The 24,587-nt window shown below is 43.3% G+C and overlaps 1 protein-coding gene across 1 annotated transcript in view; it reads right to left on the minus strand.

Annotated features, from left to right (window-relative positions):
- Positions 1 to 5,244: 5,244 nt before the first annotated feature.
- Positions 5,245 to 24,587, minus strand: part of UST (uronyl 2-sulfotransferase) — a 305,282-nt gene continuing 285,939 nt past the window's right edge. Inside the window, exon 8 of the mRNA XM_029056424.2 lies at positions 5,245 to 9,207. Coding sequence (XP_028912257.1) covers positions 8,924 to 9,207 — 284 coding nt within the window. The 3' untranslated portion in view covers positions 5,245 to 8,923. The remainder of the gene's footprint in view (positions 9,208 to 24,587) is intronic.

Raw genomic sequence — 24,587 nt, forward strand, 5'->3', positions numbered from 1 at the left:
TAGAGCCGGGATTAGAACCCAGGCCCTTCTAACTCAGAGACGTTTTTTCTATCCACTAGGCCACACTACTTCAAATGACTTCTATCCCAGCTAGAATAATAATAATAATAATAATGTTGGTATTTGTTAAGCGCTTACTATGTGCCGAGCACTGTTCTAAGCGCTGGGGTAGACATAGGGGAATCAGGTTGTCCCACATGGGGCTCACAGTCTTAATCCCCATTTTACAGATGAGGGAACTGAGGCACAGAGAAGTGAAGTGACTTGCCCAGTCACACAGTCGACAAGTGGCAGAGCTGGGATTCGAACTCATGAGCCCTGACTCCAAAGCCCGTGCTCTTTCCACTGAGCCACGCTGCTTCTCATAAGTCACTGTTTACCGGTAATTTGGACCAGGCAGGCTTTTCTGCTGCTGAAGAAGCAGGATAAATATCACTAGACCCAAGGAGGGATGGCAAGCACTCATATCTCATTTCCTCAGTGTGACTGAGGTGCTCATTACAAGTTATCACTTCAAGGACTTCTGGAGGATTTCCGAAACTGAGAAAATACTCCAGTGTCACAAAACCTTTGGTTTATTTGGTACAGAATGCGGAGCAGCAAGCAGAAAGGGAAGCGGATAGCGTTCACTATTCCATGGAGAGGACTCTTTTGTCCCATCATCTTGCAAACAGAATACGCTTACAAGGTTATCATTGGGGTCACATACTTATGATGTTTTAGACAAGTGCAGGGAAACCAGCCCTTTGGGAAAGCAGTGCAATGACAATTGATCAGACCGTCGCTGTAGTCAAAAACACGTTTATCAAAGGAAATGTTGGTGACAAATGTCTATTGGCAGGAGTTTGGCTTGGCCTGAATCAACTATTTATTGAGCATCAGCTTTGTGCAGAGCACTGAACTAAGCATTTAGGATTGAACAATATCACAGTAAACGGGATTGCAACAGGAAGGCCAGTTGGAAGTTGCAGGTTGCAGCTTTTTCAGTACTGATCTTTGTTCTTTCTCATCCATTTTTTTCACTCCGGGGTGATCCCTACACCCCCTGTTTCTCCCCTCATCCCTTCCTGCTGCTCTGGCCTCTGGGGATGTGGGCCCTCAGGGTAGGAAGGAACAAGCTTTGACTTGGGCAGGAAGTCCTGGACTTTCACTGCCCGAGGCCTACCAGAACTGTACTTGGCCTCTGTCCTTCTCAATTCCCTTCTTAAAAGTTACAGCTTTATGACACGGAGTCACAGTCACTCAAGTCATACTTGGGCAACCATACCTGCAGGCTTAAGGGAGTAAATGTCAGAAAGAAAAATGATGACAGGGACTTCACTGCAGCTTCTCCCCAGTCTAGAGGGGGAGATTGACATTAATATAAATTATGGATATGTACATGAGTGCCGCGAGGCTGAAAGAGGGTGAATAATGAGGGCAGATTCAAGTGTGAGGGTGGCATAGAAGGGATGGGAGAAGAGGAAATAAGGGCATAGTCAGGGAAGGCCTCTTGGAGAAGATGTGCGTTTAACAAGGCTTTGAAAGTAATAATGATAATAATAATGATAGTATTTGTTAAGTGCTTACCATGTGGAAAGTACTGTTCTAAGCGCTAGGGGGATACAAGGGGATCAGGTTGTCCCAAGTGGGGCGTACAGTCTTAATCCCATTTTACGGATGAGGGAACTGAGGCATAGAGAAGTGAAGTGACTTGCCCAAAGTCACACAGCTGACAAGTGGTGGAGTCAGGATTAGAACCCATGACCTCTGACTCCCAGGCCTGAGCTCTTTCCACTGAGCCACGCTGAGAGTGATCATCTGTCGGATATGGAGAGGAAGGTTGTTCCAGGCCAGAGGCAGGACATGGACAAGAGGACAGAAATGAGATTGAGGTATAGCGAGTACGTTAGGGGAAGCAGTGTGGCTCAATGGAAAGAACCCAGGCTTCAGAGTCAAAGGTCATGGGTTCGACTCCCGGCTCTGCCACTTGTCAGCTGTGTGACTGTGGGCAAGTCACTTAATTTCTCTGTGCCTCAGTTACCTCATCTGTAAAATGGGGATTAACTGTGAGCCTCACGTGGGACAACCTGATTACCCTGTATCTACCCCAGCGCTTAAAACAGTTCTCTGCACATAGTAAGCTTAACAAATACCAACATTATTATTAGGTTGGCATTAGAGGAGCAAAATGTGTGGGCTAGGTTGTAGTCGGAAAGCAGTGAGGTAAGGTAAGAGGGGGCAAGGTGACTGAGAGCTTTAAAGCCGATGGTAAGGGGTTTCTGTTTGTCATGGAGGTGAATGGATAATCGGGAGGTTCTTGAGGAGTGGGGAAACATGGACTGAACGTTTTTGCAGAAAAATGATCTGGGCAGCAGAGTGAAATATGGACTGGAGTGAGGAGAGACAGGAGGAAGGGAGGTCAGTAAGGAGGCTGATACAGTAATCAAGGTGGGATAGGATAAGTATTTGGATTAACATGATAGCAGTTTAGAGAGGAAATGGTGCATTTTAGTGATGTTGCGAAGGTTAAACTGACAGGATTTAGTGACAGATTGAATATGTGTGTTGAATGAGAGAGTTGTTGAGGATAGCATCAAGGTTATCTCAGACCAATTATGTCCAAGTTTCTAAAGCCTTGCTTGCCCAATGGATTGGCCTCAGGAAAAAGGAGGTGAAATGACATAGATCAGCTGGGATTTGAACCCAACAACTTTCCTGCTTCTCAGTCTTTCACTATAATAGCCAAACCACACTGCTTCCTGGCTTTATGCTACTCTCTATTTAGTTGCGTCATACACGCAGTATGCCGTCTGGGACCGTCCAGACCGCCCCAACCTCTCTTTGCTGTCGCCTCTGCTTGAAAGGCTCATAAATGGAATAAGAGAAGAGTCACAGGTCAGATCTGATTGGTTTGGATTGACTCATATGGGGAAGGTTGCTCAGTGTCTGTCCAGGGCATGTGTGGTTAAAAGAGGAACGATTCACTTTCAAATGTGAGATTGGGAAATCCACCCAATGTCAAATAGAAAAAAATTAGGATCATATTTTTCCACTATCTGGTCAAAATTAGATTGCACAATTAGTTTTCTTCCTCTGACCCATTCCTAATTCTGACTCTGGGTGTCTCCTGGGAATCATCCATGTGGACCAGGACGGACATGTGCAGAATTCATTCAAGGGAAAATGGGTCAGGAAAGACTCCTGGGCATCTGAGTTACCATCCCAATTAACCTTGGGCAAGGGTTGTCTATACACATATGCCATCTAACTGCCTTTTTGTTGTCATTTTTCCATCGAATGAATCCCCTATACCATCTCTTTGAAGTGGATTAAGAATCTGCAACAGTTGAGAGCAACATGACCGCTGAGATACTGAGTTATGTAGAGCTGGTCCCAATAAAACACTCTATTTACAAAGAGTACACTTAACTCAACACATGTAAATATGAGCTACATGTTTCCATTTTGGAATTCTCTTCACAAAGGATTATAATATGGCAGTGAAAATCGTCTCAAAATTGAAACCTGGCATAAAGTTTGATTGCCCTAGGTTTGAAGAAAGCAGAATTTTCCTTTCTCTCTCTCTCTCTCTCTCTCTCTCTGTGTGTGTGTGTGTGTGTGTGTGAAATTCCTAAATTGAATAAATTGCTCCTCCCCATTAGGAGTGCTCATTGTAATTTGTGTACATCTTTCTCCTTCCTGAAAAGGATTTCCAGGTTGTGGTTACCAGCACAGGCTTCTGACCATGGCTGCCCCAGGGTGTGGAGGCAGGGTTGAGGTCTGTTTGGTGAGGCAGCCTGACACACCTGTGAGGATTTTCTAGTTAGAGCTTTTGAAGTGGAGATCTGCAAATTGTGAAATGAATATCAGTAGATTGTCTTTATCATTAGTTTCTGTGAGAGATATCTTTTGGGGATTTTTTTTGGTATGGTACTTGATAAGTACTTACTGTGTGTCAGACACCGTACTAAGTGCTGGGATGGATGCAAGATAATCAGGTTGGACACAGCCCCTGTCCCACGTGAGGCTCATAATCTTAATCTTCAATTTACAGAGGAGGAAACTGAGGCATACAGAAGTTAAGTGACTAGTCCACGGTCACACAGCAGATAAATGGCGGAGCCGGAATTAAGACTCAGGTCCTTCTGACTCCCAGGCATGTACTCTATCCACTAGGCCATGTCTTCCGCCAAGTGTTACTTGGTGTTTGTTCCCAGTATCAAATGCAGCGTCACATACTCCAGGGTGGCCATCTTTGGGAGGAGATGACAAATGTTTTCCGGCCTCACATCTGAAACCACCCGTTTGTGACTTTGCTAACGGTATTTCAATATAATTCTTAACAGACATGAATAAGCTTTTATTTGTGAGACTACAAAATGCTATTTAACTTGGTCCTCCATTATCATTAGAAATATAAAGACAACACTGATTTTACTTCAATCCAGTAGTTTCTTCCGAATGACTTCTAGCAGCTTGGAGGCTCAGAGGGTATTTCTTAATGGCCACGTTCATCATTCTATTTTAATGTTTTGTATGGCACCAGCCATCACATAATCCAACAGAACTTGGTCAGTTCATCACAAAAAACACAGGTGGGAAGGCATCACAAAACACTTTAAACAAATTAAAAGACTCCAGTGTACCACATACTTTCTGTTTTCATTTTACTATGATTATTGCTCATTGTATGAATGGCTGCAGTTAAAAAGACTCTGACGGAGCCTCACGCCGTTGGACTGCTATGGAAAAACAAATTAAACAGAAACACAATTCCATCCATTATTTCTCATTGTCTGAGACTCCACCCAAATTTACTGGATGAAGCAGTCTGATGTGAACAATCGATTATGTTTCTTCTTAGAACTAAAGTTCTGATTCTTTTCCTTTATTGGAGTGGCAGACCATCTTTGGAGTCTGGCTATTGATAGGAACTCTGTCATGTTTATAAGATTCAGTTAAGCATGAGGATCCAAGCTATTTTGCTTCTCTTTTAGTTGTAAATTCCATTTGATCAGAGCAATAAAACTCTCCAGGCAGTGCATTTCTGGATTATTGTTGCTCTGACTGGGTGGATAGTGGTGTAATCTTAGACTCTGAATCTCAGAGAAACACTGGGAGGCTTGAAATGTCCTGCCCATTGCAGAGAGTTGGTCATACACAGGCCCTAGTTACTCTATCTGGTCCAAGTAACCTCTGATAGAATGAGAGTTCAGGGCAAGTGACTGATTCTGACGTTACATTTGGTGAATGAAAGTCTGGTTAACCGCGAAGAACTGCAGTTTTTATTTTCAAATCACATCAGACTCGAAGACACACAGCTTATTTCCATTTCTTTACCCTTAATGTGGGTAATGAATGAGTTAACAAATATTTGATTCCAAACACAAATTGCTTGCATTTAAATTAAGCTAATGTTTTGGTTCTTGTTTTTATTAATGTCAAACACCAACTGTTTTTGCCTTTTTCTTCTAAAAAAAAAGATTTACAAGTCCTCCTGTGACACTCAATACAAAATGGGTCAAAGGCTATTATTAGTGATTTTTTGCTTTTTAAAAAACACTCAACAGACCAAAATAAAACCATTTTAATTAACTCCTTCCTGAGTAACTAAAACCTTGGAATGTGCTGAAAAGTTATAATAAATAAGGCAGTCAAAGATTAACCAGCTTCAAATGTTATTTTCTTTTAAACTAAAATATGAAAAATCTACAATATATTTCATGATGCACAAATGGTGTGTGGGCCTGGAGCCAGAGTCTCTGCTGCATGTGCCAAGTAAATTTATGAAGTACCTTGGCTCTCAGAGGAAGAGGCGTAACTTAGAGGCCAATTGTTGGCTCAAAAAAAGCGACATGAAGGCCCGGAGAGTAAATCCATCAGCACGTTTTGCTTTCATGTTATAGAGTGATCATGGCTGAAAATGCCTTTTACAACTGGGTAGATCAGGCTACGGGGACCATGTTAAGTGGCAGGGGGCTTGTGCCTAGGGAAAACCAGATGAATGCCCAATCCTATTCCAAACCCCTAAAAATAGCCAAGTTGGGTTTTTCTCTTTTTGAGGTGAGCAGATGAATTTGCTTTCAAGGCACTGCCCTTCCAAAAAGTGCCCACTAATCATTATTCCTTAAATGGCATTTCCTAGAAACCACTTACAATTTTACAGAGTCTCAACTTTTGGCTACTGTATCAAGTGCTCTCGGGGTCACTCTTAGCTCTGCTTGTCTGGACTGAAAGGGTTCCCCCAGTTAGGACAGAACACATTTCTCCTTGCCAAACATGTCGGTCACCCATTCTTCTGATTGGCTCTTCCTCACCTTAGGTCTGTTTGGGTGGCTTGATGGCTTTCAAATCAGGATGGTCTGGGGCCAAAGCTGATTCCCTTAGTGAAGAGGAGCCTCCTTAACACATCTCATGATAAAGCAGCTCCAGAAAAGTCTTCTGCAAGATGACTTTTGCTTGATAAACTTCCCCATTAATAAAATAAAAATTGCACCCTTTTTGAGGAAGTTGACAATATTTTCAGCCCAACCTTGGGAATTTTACTTGGTTTAAAAACTATTCCTCTGATTTCTCTGTTGCTGCTGCTTCCCTGACTGTTCCTTGGGTACAAGACTTCCAGTTCTTTTCCTGACAAATTCCTCCTTTTCTCATCCTTGGGGGTCTCTAGTTTTCATCTTGCTCCTCCACAGTAGAACTTTAATTCCACCTTCACCAGTGCAGAGATGACCACCCTTTCTTTGGCTGCAGGTCCAGGTTCGAGATTGTGCCCCAGGATGAGAGGTAGCTATTTTTTGGAGAAACCCCATCCACTATTGCCTTGCCCTCACCCTCTTCTGCCACTGTTTGGGTTGCAAATCACTCTTCTAGAATTTAAGCCTGGGGGCAGGTTCTCCCCACTGAGGTTCCAAATGGTGGCTGTTAGCTACTCTTCAAAGTGGGAAGGCTGTTAGTTGGGAGAAGGCAATTTTCAGAGTTCAGTGCTCCAAGCCACAAGAGGTCACGACTGAGGTCTTCTGCTGCTATTACACAGGTAGCAGAACCATCCTGTAGACTGGAAACTCCTTGTGGGCAGGGATTGTGTCTATCTACTCTCTTGTACTTTCCCAAATTCTTAGTACGGGACTCTGCACTTAGTTAGCCCTCAATAAATGCCATCAGTTGATGAGCTACACCCCACCAAAGCTGTTATTTCTCCCTGCCTCCCGGGACCACTGGGGGCCAAAAGGGTGAAAGTTCTATCATTGGATAGCACTTTTCCCTCTTGAGACCGACGACTGTCCCATTATCCCTGTCCTGTCCCTCCTCGAGAAATTCCAAAGTCCCCAGCCCCCATTTCCAAGGATGTCTCATCCCTCCAAGGGCATGCTGTTACAAGGGGCCACACCTATGCCCAATACACACCTGCTCCAGCCCTCCCCTGGCTGCTCCATGCAGCAGCAGCTTCACAGAATCCTGGTTGCTTGGGGAGGTGAGGTCTCCCTGGGGGGCCTTTCCCAGGCTCTGCCTAACTCAGAGGTAAGGACGGCCCTGCTACCCACCCATCAGAAATGGTCTGAACCTGAGCAGTTTCCTCATGACTGACCAAACAATGTAACCTAGTTCATGACAGCAAAAGTATCAGAACTGCTTAAAAAGCAGCCTTTCCCCTCCACAAACTTCCACTCTCAGGCCTCATTTCAGGAATGAGGATGCTCATAAAATTCCCTGCTGAGAGCTGTAGAATGGGATTTCTCAAAGTTTTCAAGGCAGACCCACTTCCAGACAAAACAGTGAACTCAACTGTCTATGTGTGACCGATGAGAGTGGCTCTGGTTTTGTCCTGAGTCTCTTGCATTTCTTTACACTCCTTAGTTGGTTTTTTGAATTTAAAGTCACCTGTATTTTTGTTGGAGTGGATGTTGTGGGAACTGGGGGCTGCTGTTGGTGCTGAGGTAAGGTTTCGTGTGGGTTGCATTGCAATGATTGGGTAGAGTTCTGTACGGGCACCAAATGGCCTGAAGATGGGGTGAGAGCTGGGCCTGGGGACACAGGCCGGACCAGGATGGGGTTACATGGTCCGACTGGGACGAATAAGCACAGGAGATGGGGAGGAAGGAGGCTAAATTGTCATTATAATCTAGATCTTTTGGTTTTGTGTTATATTCCACTTGAGCTTTGCTAGATGATATGGCCAAACTCAAACAGGGACCTACCACCAGCTCCATCAGAACCATCCTTTAATTCATTCATTCAGTTGTATTTATTGAGCGCTTACTGTGTGCAAAACACTGTACCAAGCGCTTGGAAGAGTACAATATAACAATAAGCAGACACATTCCCTGCCCACAGTGAGCTCACAGTACTGTGTTGAATAAATGTCCAGAACCTTTCAGACATCTATAAGGGCTGGATCTCCTATAAGTGAATGCCTGGCTGCTCAGGCCACATGTTTTAAAATTTGGGCTCAGGTGGATCAGTGCTCCAAAGAAGCAGGGCATGGGTCAAGGGAGATGGGCCTGAAAATCCAGCTTGCACAGAATGCTAGGACTCCCGTGCTTTTTGGGGAGAAGAGAGTGTGGGTAAGATGCTCCTTTCCGGGATGGAATTTTATGATCAGTCATATTTATTGAGCGCTTACTATGTGCAGAGCACTCTACTAAGCGCTTGGGAGAACACAATACAACAGAATTAGCAGACGTGTTCCCTGCCCATGAGATGGAGCCATCTAATCTATCTTTGTCAGGGAGCAGAAAGAAAAAAAAACAAACTAACCCGCTCAATAAAATTAAACAAATAAAACCCGCAAAACCGGGTATCTCCCAGTCACCCCAACATGTGGGAATGCTTTGTTCTGTTCAATGCTGTGGCGCATTAATTCAGTCCCATAAAGGATCTCTTTAAACAAAAGCTGTCAGACAGAGGCGGAAGAGGCTTTTGGAGGAGGGCACAAGGGTCTGTATCACCTCTTGTAGATATCCTCTAACCACTTCTCATCATCTTGCTCCTCATCATCTATTGGCTCCTCGGTTTCCAGTGGAGTAGGAATAAAGAATTCTGGCCTCAGAGGTGGCCGGTTGACATGAGACTTAAGTCCAAACTTGCGTTTCAGCAGATGGAACTGCTCCTTGACGAAGTAGTAGAATTCATATTCGTATCGCATACGCTGATAGAGGATCTGTATGGCCTCTGGAGAGGGGACAGTCTTTTTCACTGTCACAGTCATGTTTCCAAGTTTCCTATGTTCTGCAACAGAATAAGAAATGTGTTTAACCAGTATTCGCTGCCAGACACTTCTATCTTGAACCCAAGCTGTATTACACAGAAATAAACTTGGGTGCTTGATTTTCCTGCAGGAGTTTCATTCATTCATTTATTCAATCAATCATATTTATTGAGCGCTTACTGTGTGCAGAGCACTGTACTAAGCGCTTGATGTACAATTCAGCAACAGATAGAGACAATCCCTGCCCAAGAACAGGCTTACAGTCTATAAGGGAGCTAATTACCTAAGTCTGAGGTATGTCGAACTGTAGGTGCCACATACTGGGGCAATGACCTCTACAGCTTTGTAAACTAAACTACCAGATTTGCTCATCACAGGTCTCTGACAAAACTGAGCACTTCCAATGACAGCTGAAAATGACCCAAAATGGTGACTTTCTGGACACTTAGCTTTTTGCAACCCTGGACCTTTGTGGACCTCATTTCCTCATCCCCTCTCCTCGTCCCTCCCCACCCTGCACCAGACACACACACACACACACACACACACACACACACACACACACACACACACACCACAAATCAACCAGTAGCTTTTATTGAACATCTACTGTATGCAGCATAATTCCATTGATCCATTAATAGCACAGTAGAATTATTAGATATGATGCCTGCTCTCAGAAACCTTACAATCAAACTAAAGAGCTAGAAACTACAATTACAGGTAGGGGAAATAAAATAGAAAGATATATTCACAGGTGCTTTGGAGAAGTTGGGGTGAATGTAAGGAAGGACTGAAATGGCTAAAATATTAAAATTCCTGTCCTCTCTTCACCCTAGGACTCAAATTGAAAAGTTGGCACCAAATTTTAGAACTTTTCCATGTTTGTACAATTCAATCAAATCTCCTCTTCAACCATCAATTTTTTTATATCCCCTACAGTGGTAGGATAAATCTACAATTATCAAGCAATCGTATTAATTGACCACTTACTGTGTGCTTTCTCTCAAGCACTGTACTAAGCACTTGGGAGAGTACAATACAACAGAGTTGAGACACATTTCCTCCCCAAACCAGTTTATAGTCTAGAGGGTACGGTCTTTAGTCTTATCCCTATTGCCTTGTCACTAACTCTAGTCTCAACTCCAGCGGGGGCAAAAAAATGAGTACATGAGAAAAGCTAAACAGGGTTTTTTATGGTAGTTGTTAAGCACTTACTATGTGCAGGGCATTGTACTAAGCACTGGGGTAGATTCAGGATAATCAAGTTGGACAACGTCCCTTTCCATATAGAGCTCATAGTCTTAATCCCCGTTTTACAGATGAGTTAACTGAGGCGAAGAGAAGTGAAGTGACTTGCCCCACACATAGCAGACAAGTGACAGAGTTGGGATTAGAACCCAGATCCTCTGACTCCCAGGCCCATGCTCTTTCCAGTAGTCTATATTGCTTCTAGATGAATTTATTGGGTTAAACCAGTAATCCATCCAGTCTAATATTGGGTTTCTGATACTGGTAATGAAGGGTGCTTGGAGGAATACCGTTATGGTTTCCCTGCCTAAACCCACCCACACAGGTAGGGATGGACATTTAAACACCTGTAAGGTCTCCTCTTATATTTTATCATGTACCTACCATCTGTGAAATTATTTAAATCCTTGTACTACTAATCTATTATGGACTGCCACCGATGAATGTGCTGATCCTACTTTAATTTTCCTGTCAAACACAATTTTGTGTTCACTTTTTCATGCCCTTCATTATTTTGTAGGCTTCAAACATGTCCCCTCTCAGCCTTGGTCTTGTCAGTCGAAGTGTTTTAATTTGATGAGTCAATTCTCTTTTGGAAACTGCTCTCTCCCTCCCAACTAGTTTTGGCTGCCCTTTTTTGAACCTCCTTTTCTAGCACTATTATGCTCTTTCTAAGATGCTATGATCAGAATTGCAGGCGTGGGCGTCCTCCTGCTGTATAGTGGCAATATGCTTTTTATTTGGTTTCAATGTGCTTCTTGTTGATGAACAGCATGCTGTTGGGCTTTCTGGCTGCCACCAAACATTGGACTGGTGATTGAAGGGTTTCTGGAACCATACTGACAAGTTAAAATGTGTTGTTGACTGAACTTTAGGCATTTCAACTCAACCTTCCTACAAAATATGAATAATTCTACATAAGCAAAAGTTCAAATATTTCTATCTTCATTTTACTTTGAGGAAAACTTAAGATTCGGTGGACTATGAGATTGTTTAAAATTTAACAGATTTAGCATCTGGATTCTCCAACACTAGTCAATCCCTCCACCTGAAAGTATTCTAAATGATGATAAGATTTTCATTTTCTGGTTTTAAGGAGCAAATGCGGCGGAGTTTGATTGAATTCATCCATCATTTGTTTTTGTCATATCAATTTACTTAAAAAACCCAGGGTGCTTTATTTTTAAAGACAACTTTGTGGTTTTCATGTTTTTATTATCATGTTATTATTATTGTTTTCATTACAATGATTATTGTGCCTACCAAGCACATACTATGTGTCAAGTACTGTGCTAAGCATTGCAGTAGATCCAACACTGATTTTTCCATGAGATGGTTACAGAAGAAGTCGATGTGGAATGCACATCTATTTTCCTTTTCAGGGAGGAGAAGCTATTTCAGGTGCATTGGAGAGATATGGGGAGAGGAGAGGAGAAGAGAGAGTGGAAAAGTCCATTCATAATTCTCCAATGTAACAAAAGTCATCACTCTGAAAGTCTGTCCTTTAAAAGGAGAGTGACACCATCGTATTTGACCTCTGGGAAAAGGAAGGGGTGGCCTAGGTTTAAAAAGATTACAAATTAATTTCAATTGCCAAATTCCAAACTTTCAAAATGAAGCATTTATAGGGAAAAAACTCTATACCCAAGATGCCCCACCCCCTGCCCCCCCTGCTCCCACCCCCGGCCACCTGTCCTAACATGAACAGAACTGTCCTCGGGGGATGAGATTTCAGGTTCTAAAATATAACTAGATAACTGAAAGGGATGTTGCTTTTTTGTGTATATCATTAGATAAAATTGCCTTTGGCTTTTGGAATTTGGTCTTTGAATGAGTGACAATTGAGTAGGGGTATTTACTAACAAAACCTTTAATGGATGGAAACTCTTAGAATTTGAAACATTAAAAGAATTATCACTCACTTCTGTCTTAACGTTTGAAGAATTTGAGAACACTTATAAAAATGGCTTTGTTCCTTTGTATAATTTCACTGCACTAAAAGTGAGGAATGTCAGACACTTGTCCTTAAGAAGAGTTCATTCTGCCACAAGAGATGGCTTGGCCAGAGAGTGCACTACTTGTTTTAGCCCTACTGTTATCTTCTATATATTCTGAAATTAGCTGAGACCCTCAGTAAGTCAAGATCAGAGATCTTGTGAAGTGAAGCAGATGGAGAATCAAAAGGAATCAATCAGTGGTTTTACTGACCACTTACTGTGTGCAGAATACTAAGTGCTTGGGGGAGCACATTGGCATAAGTAGACCCCATCGTTGCTCTCAAGGAGTTTATAATCTAGTTGGAGAGACAGAGATTAAAATAAATTACAGGAAGGTGAAGCAACCAAGTTTGAGGATATTATATAAGTGCTATGGGCTAAGTACCTAAGTGTTTAGGGGCTATAGACTCAAGTAGCCAAAACAATAGGGAGGGAAGATAGATAGGGTGGGGTGATGAGAGAATAATCAGAGAAAGTTTCTGGGAAGAGATACTATTTTAGTTGGGCTTTGAAGATGGGGAGAGTGATGGCCTGTTGAAAATGAAGGGGGTGGGTGTGCCAGGTAAAATGGAAGGAGTGAACAAGGGTTGACAGTGAGAGAGATGTTTGAGATACAGTGGATAGCATGGTGTTAGAAAAGGGAAGTGGCAGGGCTGAGTTGTAGCGGGAGAGGAGTGAGGATTGATAGGAAATTCATTCATTCGATCGTATTTATTGAACACATATTGTGTGCAGAGCACTGTACTAAGTACTTGGAAAGCACAATTCAGCAACAAGTAGAGACAATCCCTGCCCACAACAGGCTCAGAGTCTAGAAAGGGGGAGAGGAAGGAGAGCCTTTCAGCAGTGGTCAGTGTTTTTCCCTGCTGCTGCGGTAGATGGGTAACCAATGTCATTGTCAATTTTTTAATGTTTTTTGAGGAGTGGAGAGACATGGACTGAACATTCCTCCCCTCTTCCCCTCCTTGCCTCCTCCCCCCCCCCCCCAAAGAAAAATGATCCTGGCCATCCTAGTGAATTTAGGGCTAGAATGGAAAAAAGCTACAAGGCAGGGAAATTAGTGAGGAGGCTGATGCAGAAGTCAAGATGGATTACAACAAGAATAGAGATGCTTGGTGGAAATGAGAACAGGAGAAAGATAAGTACATCAATTAGTGGTATTTATTGAGTGCTTACTGTGTGCAGAGCACCTACAAAGAGCTTGGGAATTGCAGAGGAACTGGCAGACACATGCCCTCCCCACAAGAAGCTTAAGGTCTAGAGGGGGAGACAGACATAAAAATTAATAATGGCTATGCAAATAAGTACTATGGGGCTGAGGATGGGGTGAATATCACATGCTTAAAGGGTACAGATACAAGTGCATAGGCTATGCAGAAAGGAGAGGGGGCGGGAGAAATGAGGATTTATTCAGAGAAGGCCTCTTAGAGGAGCATTGATTTTAATAAGGATTTAAAGATGGGGAGGGTGGTAGTTTGTCATGTAGGAAGGGCAAGGGATTCCAGGCCAGAGGGAGGATGTGGGCAAGGGGTCCATGGTGAGATAGACGTGACTGAGATTTATTCAGTAGGTTGCTGTTAGAGGAGCAAAGCGTGTTGGCTGGGTTGTAGGAGGAGATCAGCAAGGCAAGGTTGGAGGGGGGACTGAGCTGATTAAGTGCTTAAAAGCCCATGGTAAGTAGTTTCTGTTTCATGTGCAGGTGTCTTGGAGGTTTTTTGAGGAGTGGGTGTGGTCTAGTGGTTAGGTTCTGGGACCTGGGTGTCAGAAGAACCTGGGTTCTAATCCTGGCTCCGCCACTTGTCCGCCATGTGACTTTGGGCAAGTCACTTCGCTTCTCTGGGCCTCAGTTACTTCATCTGTGTAATGGGGATTAGGACTGTGAGCCCCACGTGGTACAGGGACTGTGTCCAACCTGATTAGCTTGTATCTACCCCAGTGCTTAGTACAGTGCCTCAGTGTTGAGTAAGCACTCAACAAATACCATTAAAAAAATGGGGACTGAACTTTTTTAGATAAGCAATAGGGGCAGCAGGATGAGCTAAGGACTAGAGTGGGAAGAGAATGGGGACAGCGAGGTCAGGGAGGAGGCTGAAGCCCCGGTCAAGATGGGATATGATAAGTGGGTGGAGAGGAATGGGCAGATTCTAGAGATATTATGAAGGTAGCACAGACAAGATTTTGGTGACAGATTGAATATGTGGGTTGAATAAGAGAGATGAGTTGAGGATATGCCAAGGTTAAATGCCTGTGAGACAGGGAGGACAGAGGTGTTTTCTGCAGTGATGGGGAAAGACAGAAGGAGGACAAGTTTTGGATGTGTAAAATTTGAAATGCTGGCAAGACATCCAAGCAGAGATGTTCTAAAGGCAGGAGGAAACAAGAGACTGCAGAGAAGCAGCCTGGCCTAGTGGAAAAAAACATTGGCCTGGGAGTCAGAGGACTTGGGTTCTAATCCAGGCTCTGCCACTTGTCTGTTGCGTGACTTTGGGCAAGTCACTTAAACTTCTGTACCTCAGTTCTCTCATCTGTAAAATGGGGATTATATCCTCCTTCCTCTGACTTAGTCCCTGTTCTACATAGGGCTCACAGTCTAAGTCCAATAGGATCATCTCATTTCTACCTCAGCACTTAGAACAGTGCTTGTCACACAATAAGGGCTTAACAAATACCATCTTTTTAAAAAAAGGTCACTGCTGGAGAGGTAGATTTGGGAATCATCCATATAGAAATGGTAGTTGAATCCTACCCAACAAAGTCCACATGGCTCAAAAATTTCTATGAATTTATGACAAACTTCAGGAAGTTGGGCAGGGTGGCAAACAGCTATTGGCTGCATCCCAGGGTAGCTGCAGGCAGAGGGATGATCCACAGCTGGAGGGCCGGGCCCAATCAGTCCCCACTAATCATGCCCTGCCTCCCAACCCTGGGTGGTGTTTCTGGGCTTCCCTCATAGGTGTAAGGCTTGGGGTGAGGGTCACCTCAGGGGAGCCACTCCAACCAGTAGCCACTCGAGTCAATAGGGGAACTGGATGGATAAATCTGTCTGGGAGTGGGGCGTTCTCTAATGCTTCCAATAGTTCCAAATCATCCTACCCAAAGAAACCAATCAGCCTGGTGAAAATGCCTTGGAATGGAAGTGCTCTGAGTTCAGAGAGGGATCTGGGGCTAGTTAGTCCTATGTTTGCGGCTTACCCTGATCTCACCCACCCTTTCCAGGGGTCCCTACGATCCCAGGAGCCTCAGGCACGAGCCAAGGGAGTCTCCTGAAGCCAAAGGTGAGGTTCAAAGGTGCACAGATGACTCAGCCAGCCAATGCCCCAAGGAAAGGAAGGTGGACCCCTGGAGGCACTGAGGTGATGCTGAAATGCTGTTGCTGGGGAACTCTCCAGTTAGATCAACATGCAGTTGTGAGGTCTTTGCCTCCGGTAATGCGTGTCCTTTGCTAGCCCACTGAAAGGAAGACATAAACTGGCACATTCGGTTGAGCTGTAACATACAGAACCAGTACTGTTGTGAAAGAGGCCGCAGTAGCGCTGGAATTGCTGCAGTCTATTTGGTCTGCTGCTTCCCATGCAGCAGCTATTTTATGGTGTCTGAGGAGCAAGTTTATTGATCTTGCCAGGGCATTATCTCACGGCCAGTGGCAGGGGTCCTATTTTCTGGCAGCAGCAGCAGACAGAAACCTGCAGGGTAGGTACCGGGTTCCCTGTGGAATGTAGTCACTTAGATTTTTGCTCTCCTTGAAATATTCCATTGCCTAAGTCAGGGGGAGAGAATGACAAAACGGGCTTTCATAAATCTTCACTGAGGCCAGTTCAGCCTATCGAGGGCCAGAAGGCCACCTTGTGAATGTATTAGAGACTTTTTTGAAATGCCTCCCAAGGCCTTACAGTTACGCATTCTGCTGCTAAACAGTAGTCAGAGCTACAGAATAGTCACTCTGTTGCTATGTACCACACATTTTAGTAAAACCAGAGGGTTTCCCTCCAGACATAACAGAGCTGAACAAGCTCCCAGCCTGACTGCATGGGGAACGAGACTCTCCCGAGAACACCATAATCATGGTTCTGAAAGAGGTTGTTACTGTTCTCTTGAGCTTCTGCCATCCTAGCCACAAAGCAAGCATTTCCCAAGTACATTTTCCCTTAACCTTTCTTCTGGTTGCGGGAGAATGGGGAGGGAATGGGGGAGAATGTAGGAGAAGAAGAACCACATGTTAATGGGGTTGAAGGTTCAAAACAAACTCCAGAAGATGAAACCACTCTTAAGAAAAATCAGCTTCCTTTCAATTATAAGAAATTAAAATTGTTTTGGGTTAGCTTGCCTCTGTCTTATCCACGAATCTGACACTTGAACTGTTTGGGAGATCTATTGATTCTCTCCTTCCTATGTTCTGAAATTTCCACTAAATATGTTTGTGAGTGTAACAGTAGTTTCTTTCTGAAGACTGGAATAAGCAACAGTGTTCTGTTTTCTATTATTCCAAGTCAACAGAGCCAAGGTGAGACACAGTCTAGCCTGCTGGAAAGAGCTTGGGCCTGGGAGTCAGAGGACCTGGGTTCTAATCCCAGTCCCACCACTTGTCTGTTGCTTGACCTCGGTTAAGTCATTTAACTTTTCTGTGCCTCTCAGTTCCTTCATCTGTAAAATGGGAATTGAGGGTGAGCCTCACGAGAGACACGGACTGTGCCCAACTGATTATCTTGTATCTACTCTAGTGCTTAGTACAGTGCCTGGCACATAGTAAGTGCTTAGCAAATATCACTTAAAAAAAGAACAAACCGACAAGGGATAAATTGCTCTTTAAATCGGCATTCTTGCCCTAGAGAGTCTAACCCTAAAGTTAAGATTTTGAAGTTAAAGTTTATTCTGCTGCTGTTTGACTTGGTCAAATATTTCTTTGACCAATTGATCATATTTCTTGAGCACTTACTATGGGCAGAACACAGTACTATGTGCTTGGATTATAGCATCTTAGAAAGAAAAGCATCTTTAAATCACACCAACATGACCATCAATCAGTGGTATTTATTGAGTTTTTGCTGTATGCAGAACACTGTATTAAGCACCTGGGAAAGTTCAATAGAGTTAGTGGAAGTGTTCCCTGCCCTCAAGGATTTTATAATCTAGTAGGAGGTGCTCTAAAATGAGGTACAGGTAGGAGAAATAACAATTTAAAGAAATGTTCATAATTACTGTGGGGATGTGGGGAGGAGTGGCGAAGTGAGTACCCAAGTGCTTAGTTACCCAGAAGTACTGGAGTGCTAGTAGGGAGGATAGTAGAGAGAGAAATAATATTAATCAGGGTAGTCTTCCTGGAGGAGTTGTGATTTCAGAAGGACGTTAAAGATGGGGAGAGCAGTGATCCACCAGATATGAAGAAGGTAGGAATTCTAAGTAGAAAGGGGGATATGAGCAAGGGATCAGTAATGGGAGAGATGAAAACAAGGCACAGTGAACAGGTTGGCATTAAGAGAGCAAAGTTTGTGAGCTGGATGATGTTAGGAGAAGAGGTGAGTATAGGTAGAAGGATAAGCTGATGGTTAGGAGATTTTGCTCGATGTGGAAAGGAATAGGCAACCACTGGAGGTTTTTGATTATTATTATTATTATTATTATTATTTTTAAGCACTTACTATGTGCCAAGCACTGTTCTAAGTGCTGGGGTAGTTACAAGGTAATCAGTTTGTCCCAGGTGGGGCTCACAGTCTTAATCCCCATTTTACAGATGAGGTAAATGAGGCACGGGAAGTTAAGTGGCACAAGGTCACACAGCAAGGTCACATAGCAGACAAGTGGTGGAGCCAGAATTAGAACCCATGTCCTCTGACTCTCAAGCCAGTGCTCTTTCCCCTAAGCCATGCTGCTCCTACTATGAAAGGGAGATTATGCCAAATGATGCTATAGAAAAATGAGCTGGGTGGCAGAGTGAAATATGGATTGGAGGGGGGAGAGGATTGGAAATATGGATTGGAGTGGGAAGGACAGAGAGGAAGATGATGCAGTTGGTTGAGATGGAATATGACAAGTACTTGGGGCAGGGGGTGGACAGTTTAGATGGGGAGGAAAGGGCAGATTCTGGACATGTTCTGAAGAAAGAAATGACAAGATTGGTGACTGAATATGTGGGTTAACATTCAATCATATTTATTGAGAATTTACTGTGTGCAGAGCACTGTACTAAGCACTTGGAAAATACAATTTGGCAACAAATAGAGACAATCCCTATGCAACCACAGAAAAGAGGAGTCAAGGATAATATCAATATTGCAGACTTGAAAGAGAGGGAGGATAGTGGTGTTGACACAATAGAGTTGGGAAAATTAGGAGTAGGACAGAATTTGGGAGAAGAGATGAAGAGTTCAATTGTGGACATGTTGAGCTTGGGCAGGAGGTCTATGTACAAAGGTCCTGGAAGCAGGAAGAGATGTGAAATCACAGGGAGACAGAGATTCTGGAGAGTGAAGTAGATTTGGGAGTGATTAGCCTAGAGGTCATATTTGTAGCTGTGACAACAGATGAGTTCCCATGACATTATGTGAAGGTTTGAAGTTAACACACGATATTTGATGGGCACGGTTTGCAACATTTTACAAACAAAAATAGTCAAATTCTTTAGGAAATATATGTTCAAGGGTAGTACCTACCCCAGATAAGTTTCTTCAGTACAAGGATTTCACCCTCAACTTAATCCCTTTATCGTGCCCTTTGTCGTAGGCTTGCTTCTTCTATCCTAGTGACTTGGAAAATAGCAGGAAGGTGAGTCAAGCCAACTCTTTTATTGTACTCTCCCAAGTGCTCAGTACAGTAAGCGCTCAAAATCCTTGATTGATCTTTAGACTGAACTGAAAAATTGGATGACAAATGCTTGTCAACCAAGCAGGCAAAATCTGATCATATGCTTCTGCTTATCTTCTAGCAAATTTTTGATAGAGGCTGTGAACAGGATTCGGAGTAGGTTTTCCACCTCAATGGATTATATTCTGTGGCTCCTATTGGACGCATTAATTCCAGTGCTTAACCTTGTAGTCGTGACCCTTCCTGAAGTTGCCAATGGCCATATTTCTCTGGCCTTGAACTACTAAACCATATTTTGGAAAGAGGAGCTGGGTTTTCCAGGTGCTCTCTCTTCTTTCAGGTGGGTCCCCAGTTTTTGGCCTTCCAGATTCTCCTTTTATTTGATTCCAAAGTGTTTTGCCTTTGGGGCCATTTCTAACCATAAGCTTTTGTAACTCCTTCACTCTTCTGTGTATTGCCATGGGCATGAGATTTCTGTAAGTTGTATCTTGCCTTACAGCACTGGGTTGGTCATATTCTACTAGCCTCATTGTATACCTGAGGGAACAGTCAGGTCACAGGGACTTGTCTGAGGGTAACAGAGTCGGGGCAGAAGTGGGACTAAAATCCAAACTTCTCTGAGTAGCAGTTCTGTTGTTTATCCGAGACCTTCTTCTTTTGGCCTAGTGACTTGGAAAGAAGCTGGAGGGGGGCGGGCAAGATAAAATCTGGGTGGAACCAGAGAGAACCTGTAAGGCTGAATGAACACAAAACAGCAGTTACTGAGAGTTAAGCACTGCACTGAGCATTTGGGAGTGTACTACAGAAGCCAGCATGGTTTAGTGGAAAGAGCCCGGGCTTGGGAGTCAGAGGAGGTGGCTTCTAATCCCAGCTCCTCCACTTGCCTGATGTGTGACCTTGGGCGAGACACTTAACTTCTCTATGTCTCAGTGACCTCTTGTGTAAAATGGGGATCAAGACTTTGAGCCCCACGTGGGACAACCTGATTACCTTGAATCTACCCCAGCGCTTAGAACAGTGCTTGGCACGTAATAAGTGCTTAACAAATACCATTATTATTATTAGAAGGCAGGCACATATTTCCTGCCCTCCAATGTAGTAGGGTAGGCAGATGAACAAAATGTATATACAAATCGGGGGAAACAGAAGGAAGAAAAAGACCTTTTCTCATCTGGAAGATCTGGCCTGCATCTCTTGCTCATTCAGGAAAAGGATAAATTCATCTCTGCATATGGAGGCAGTTCACGAAGGGCAGAAAAGCTACGTTTTTTAGCTCCAGTCAATTCCATCTGGTCATGCTGAATAGCACTATGTTATGGTGACAGGTACCTCGGCCTCAGAGATAGATGCTGAACAAGCAAAGGGATAAAGGAAACTTGCAGCAAAGTCTAAATTTAACATAAATCCATATGTACCGATCATGCAGCCTCTTAAGTCAGGAATGTGGGCTGCACCTGGCCTGGGCCTGTTTACGGCATTCATGGAGGGGAAAAAAATTGGTGTCCCCCAGGATCTGTCCTCAGTGGTTTCCCCCAGGATCTGTTCTCACGGGGCCAACTTGCTCGCAGCAACAATGGCAAACAAACATTCTGCCTCCTACTTTGCCAATCTCTGCCCACTATGGCAAGCTGAATGCCATCTAGAAATGCTATTTCAGTCAGCCACCAACAAACCTAGTTGGTAGATGAGTTTACCCCAGTTATCCTTATCTCTCTTTTTTATGATAGTAAGCACTTATTATGTGCCAAGCGCTGTACTAAGCATTGAGATAGATACAAGGTAATCAGGTTGGACACAGCCCATGCCCCCATGGGGGTCCCAGTAGTAGAGAAGCAGCATGGCATAGTGGATGCTGCATGGGCCTGGGAGTCATTGGTTCTAATCCTGGCTCCACCGCTTGTCTGCTGTGTAACCTTGGGCAAGTCACTTCACTTCTCTGGGCCTCAGTTACCTCATCTTTAAAATGAGGATTGAGACCGTGAGCCCAATGAGGGACAAGAAAAACGTCCAACCAAATTTGCTCGTATCCACCCCAGTGCTCAGTAGAGTGCCTTGCACATAGTAAGCACTTAATGAATACCAAAACAATAATGATTAATATTAATAATCCCCATTTTACAGACGAGGTAACAGGGACAGAGAAATTTAGTGGTTTGCTCAAGTGTGAACAGAAAAATTAAGTAGCTTGCTCAAGCGCACACAGACAAGTGGAAGAGCCAGGATTAGAATCCACATCCTCTGACTCCCAGGCCCACCTTCTTTCCACTAGGTCACACTGTTTAACCTGGCTTTTTCACCAGCCCTCAAATCTGAACACTAGAAACTATGTAGACACAGCTTCAAAGAGATGAGAATTAACAATAACCAGTATTTCTTTGGGGCATTTTTTTTCCCCAACAGGAAAATAGTGAGTTATTTTGAAGGAGACCCTCACCCACTTCACATAAATAGTAATAATAATAGCAGTGGTATTTAAGCACTTACCAGGTAGGTGTCAAGCACTGTATTAAGTGCTGGGGCAAAAACAACATAATCAGTTCCCACATGGGGCTCAAAGTCTAAGTAGGAGGGAGAACAGATATTGAATCCTTATTTTGCAGATGAGGATACTGAAATACAGAGAAGTGAAGTGACTTGCCTGAGTTCACACAGCAGATGAGTGTCGGAGCCAGGATTAGAACCATGATTCTTTGATCCCTGAACTCAGGCTCTTTCCACTAGGCCACACTGCTTCATAATTCCCCATGGTGGTGTTGGACTCCTTGGTTTTAATTACCTGCATTTTGGGATCGAAGGATAGTGCTCTGCACACAGTAAGTGCTCACTGAACACCACTGATTGATGATTATTTTGGAACACGCTTCTTTGGGTCAACTTTTCTAAGCTATCTTTAAAAGTAGAGATTTTGAGTCTACTAACGAATGTTATTTAATGGTCACCAGGGTGTGCGGTGACAAACAGGATGGCCTGAAGAGGGGACTAGGAGCAAACTTGGGTTTCTTGCTCAAGACCTCTGGGCCCAGGGCCAGGGCAATGGCCTTTTACCTTTGTTGCATTTATATTATGTTTGCACTAGTTTATAATCTTCAATGCTCTTAAAAGGCCCTTTAATGTAAATAAGAAGGAAATCACAGAACTGCTCCTTGAAGTCACCCTTACCACCTCTCTTCAACTGTCAAACAAACACAATGAAAAAAATGATGTAGATCTGGCCTCAGGCCAAAGTAAACAATCTGGAAATGCTATGTAAACCCAGCTGTTGCTCTGCAGAACAGGGGCCCCTTCTTACGGCCTTCAAGAAGGTTAGCCATATGCGAAATAACATCATTTTATCATTTACTTCTGCTTTTTAAAGATGTGTTGGTTTTGGCATTTCTTTTATTGACCCAAAATTAGGGCCTCACCTAAATCACCAAGGCCTATCTGAAAGGGTCTGGGCTCTGAACCTGCCTAAAGAGAGATTGTCCTGGTGAGATGCAAATAAAAAGAACAAGAGTGATCACACTTTAAAAATAGACTCAAGCTCCTTGAGTAGAATTACACGAGGAAGTTGCAATTATTTTATGAAGTCCTTGTCTAAAAAAAAACCTTGGCTGACCACTGTTGATTCTAGTTACCGCGAAGACATTTCTAACTTGGAAAGGGGCAAAAGAAACTTTGTTACCAGTGAGGGATTCTTTAACAGGCCGGGATGAAGGTCAAGGTTAGCTTGGCCAAAGCATTAGTGTGGCAGAGCGTGCCACACTCCGTTCCCATCGAAGGAATGGCCAAATTCCTACTGATTCTGTCAAACCCCACACCCCGCTGGGCTGTTCAGAAATTGTGTGAACACGATGCTTGTCACAGATAGAATAAATCCATTTCCTGAATTATATAGGGAGCCCCGTGGCTCAAACCCATGAAATACAACTATGGTGCACACAGGCTTTCCCGCAGCTGCATCAAACGGAAATAAACGTGTGTCACTGTGGTTTTAAGCAATGTGTACTGGTCCGTGAGGGCCGCCTTTTGATATGCCACTCAAATGATCGATGGGATGTTAAAACTAGCTTCTTGGAGGTAAGGCAATTAGGAGGTAGAAAGAACAAAAAGCATTTCATGGCAGACATCGAACTTGGGTCTGGAAGACTAAATAGAGGAAATTTTCTCAGTCATCTTTCAAGTGATGAAAAAAATAATTACAAAAATAAATAAATGGGGGGAAAATACATTGGGGCTCTGGGGCTATTTTAATTTGGAAAAAAGTGTGTCTATCGGTTATTCCTGGAGAACGTATAATGAGCTTCTTGATGTAGTACATTTTTTTCTGATGATTGAATGTCTCTGGCCTCTTCTGATTATTGATAACTAGACTTAATTAAAATAAAACTCCGTATTTGAAAAGAGAAAAAATAAGAAAAGCTAGGGCAGTAACAGGTAAAAAATAAAATAAAATCCCGGCATCAGTTCCCATTGTTCCTGGCATGAGTTTAGGTCCTAAGCAAGGAGGCCCAGGTGCTACAAACATTACAAAGAATCACACAACAGGGAACCACCTTTATGTGTGCCCAGCGTAGCTAAGACCGTGGGTCTTGTCTTGGTCTTTTCAGTCTCATACACACTGGTAGGTGAAATTCACCATCAGTAGTGTTTCCTTCCAACGTGAAGCACTACCATATTTTGCATCTATATATGTATATATAAGTATGCTTCTGAGATAAGACTTGATAAAATAAACTCCCATGGAAACATATCTTTGCAAAAGCAATAGCCTTGAGGGTCCAAATAACTAAAATATTTTTCAAGAAAACATCCTAGCAACTATCACTTAGGAGGAAGGTACTCAGCTTGGTTTATAGAAATATTTTACTCCAACAGGCAAGTAGTAGTGTGGGTAAATGTCTGCAAACATTTTTGGGCTCCTAAATATCCCTCCCCACCCTAAACAAAGACTATTTGGGTAGTAACAATGGAAACACACACTTCCATTTATTTTCATTACATAGTATTTATTGAGCATCTCTTGTACAGAGTCCTATTCTAAGTTGATCTCTCCTTGGAAATTTCCACTCCTGGATTTTAGGAGCATCTAAACAAATACATATTTTCACTAACTGACCCTTTATTTGAAAAAAAAAAGAACACTACAAAACAATTACCGGTATTGATGTCACTGAAGTTTACTACTTAGGCAGATAGGGACATTTCATTCAAAGGACCTTCCTATGTTTTTCCTGTCAAAGGAACCCCCCTGGCTCCCAGGTAGCTGCTTTTTGCACAGATAATATCTCCAGACCCAGCAACACTTCCTTTCCCCCCCCCCCCCCCCATAGATAGTACAGTCCAAAGATAATCCCACCCAGTCTTCTCCACAG

This window comes from Ornithorhynchus anatinus, chromosome 2 (genome assembly GCF_004115215.2).
Source record: "Ornithorhynchus anatinus isolate Pmale09 chromosome 2, mOrnAna1.pri.v4, whole genome shotgun sequence".
Lineage (NCBI taxonomy): Eukaryota > Metazoa > Chordata > Mammalia > Monotremata > Ornithorhynchidae > Ornithorhynchus > Ornithorhynchus anatinus.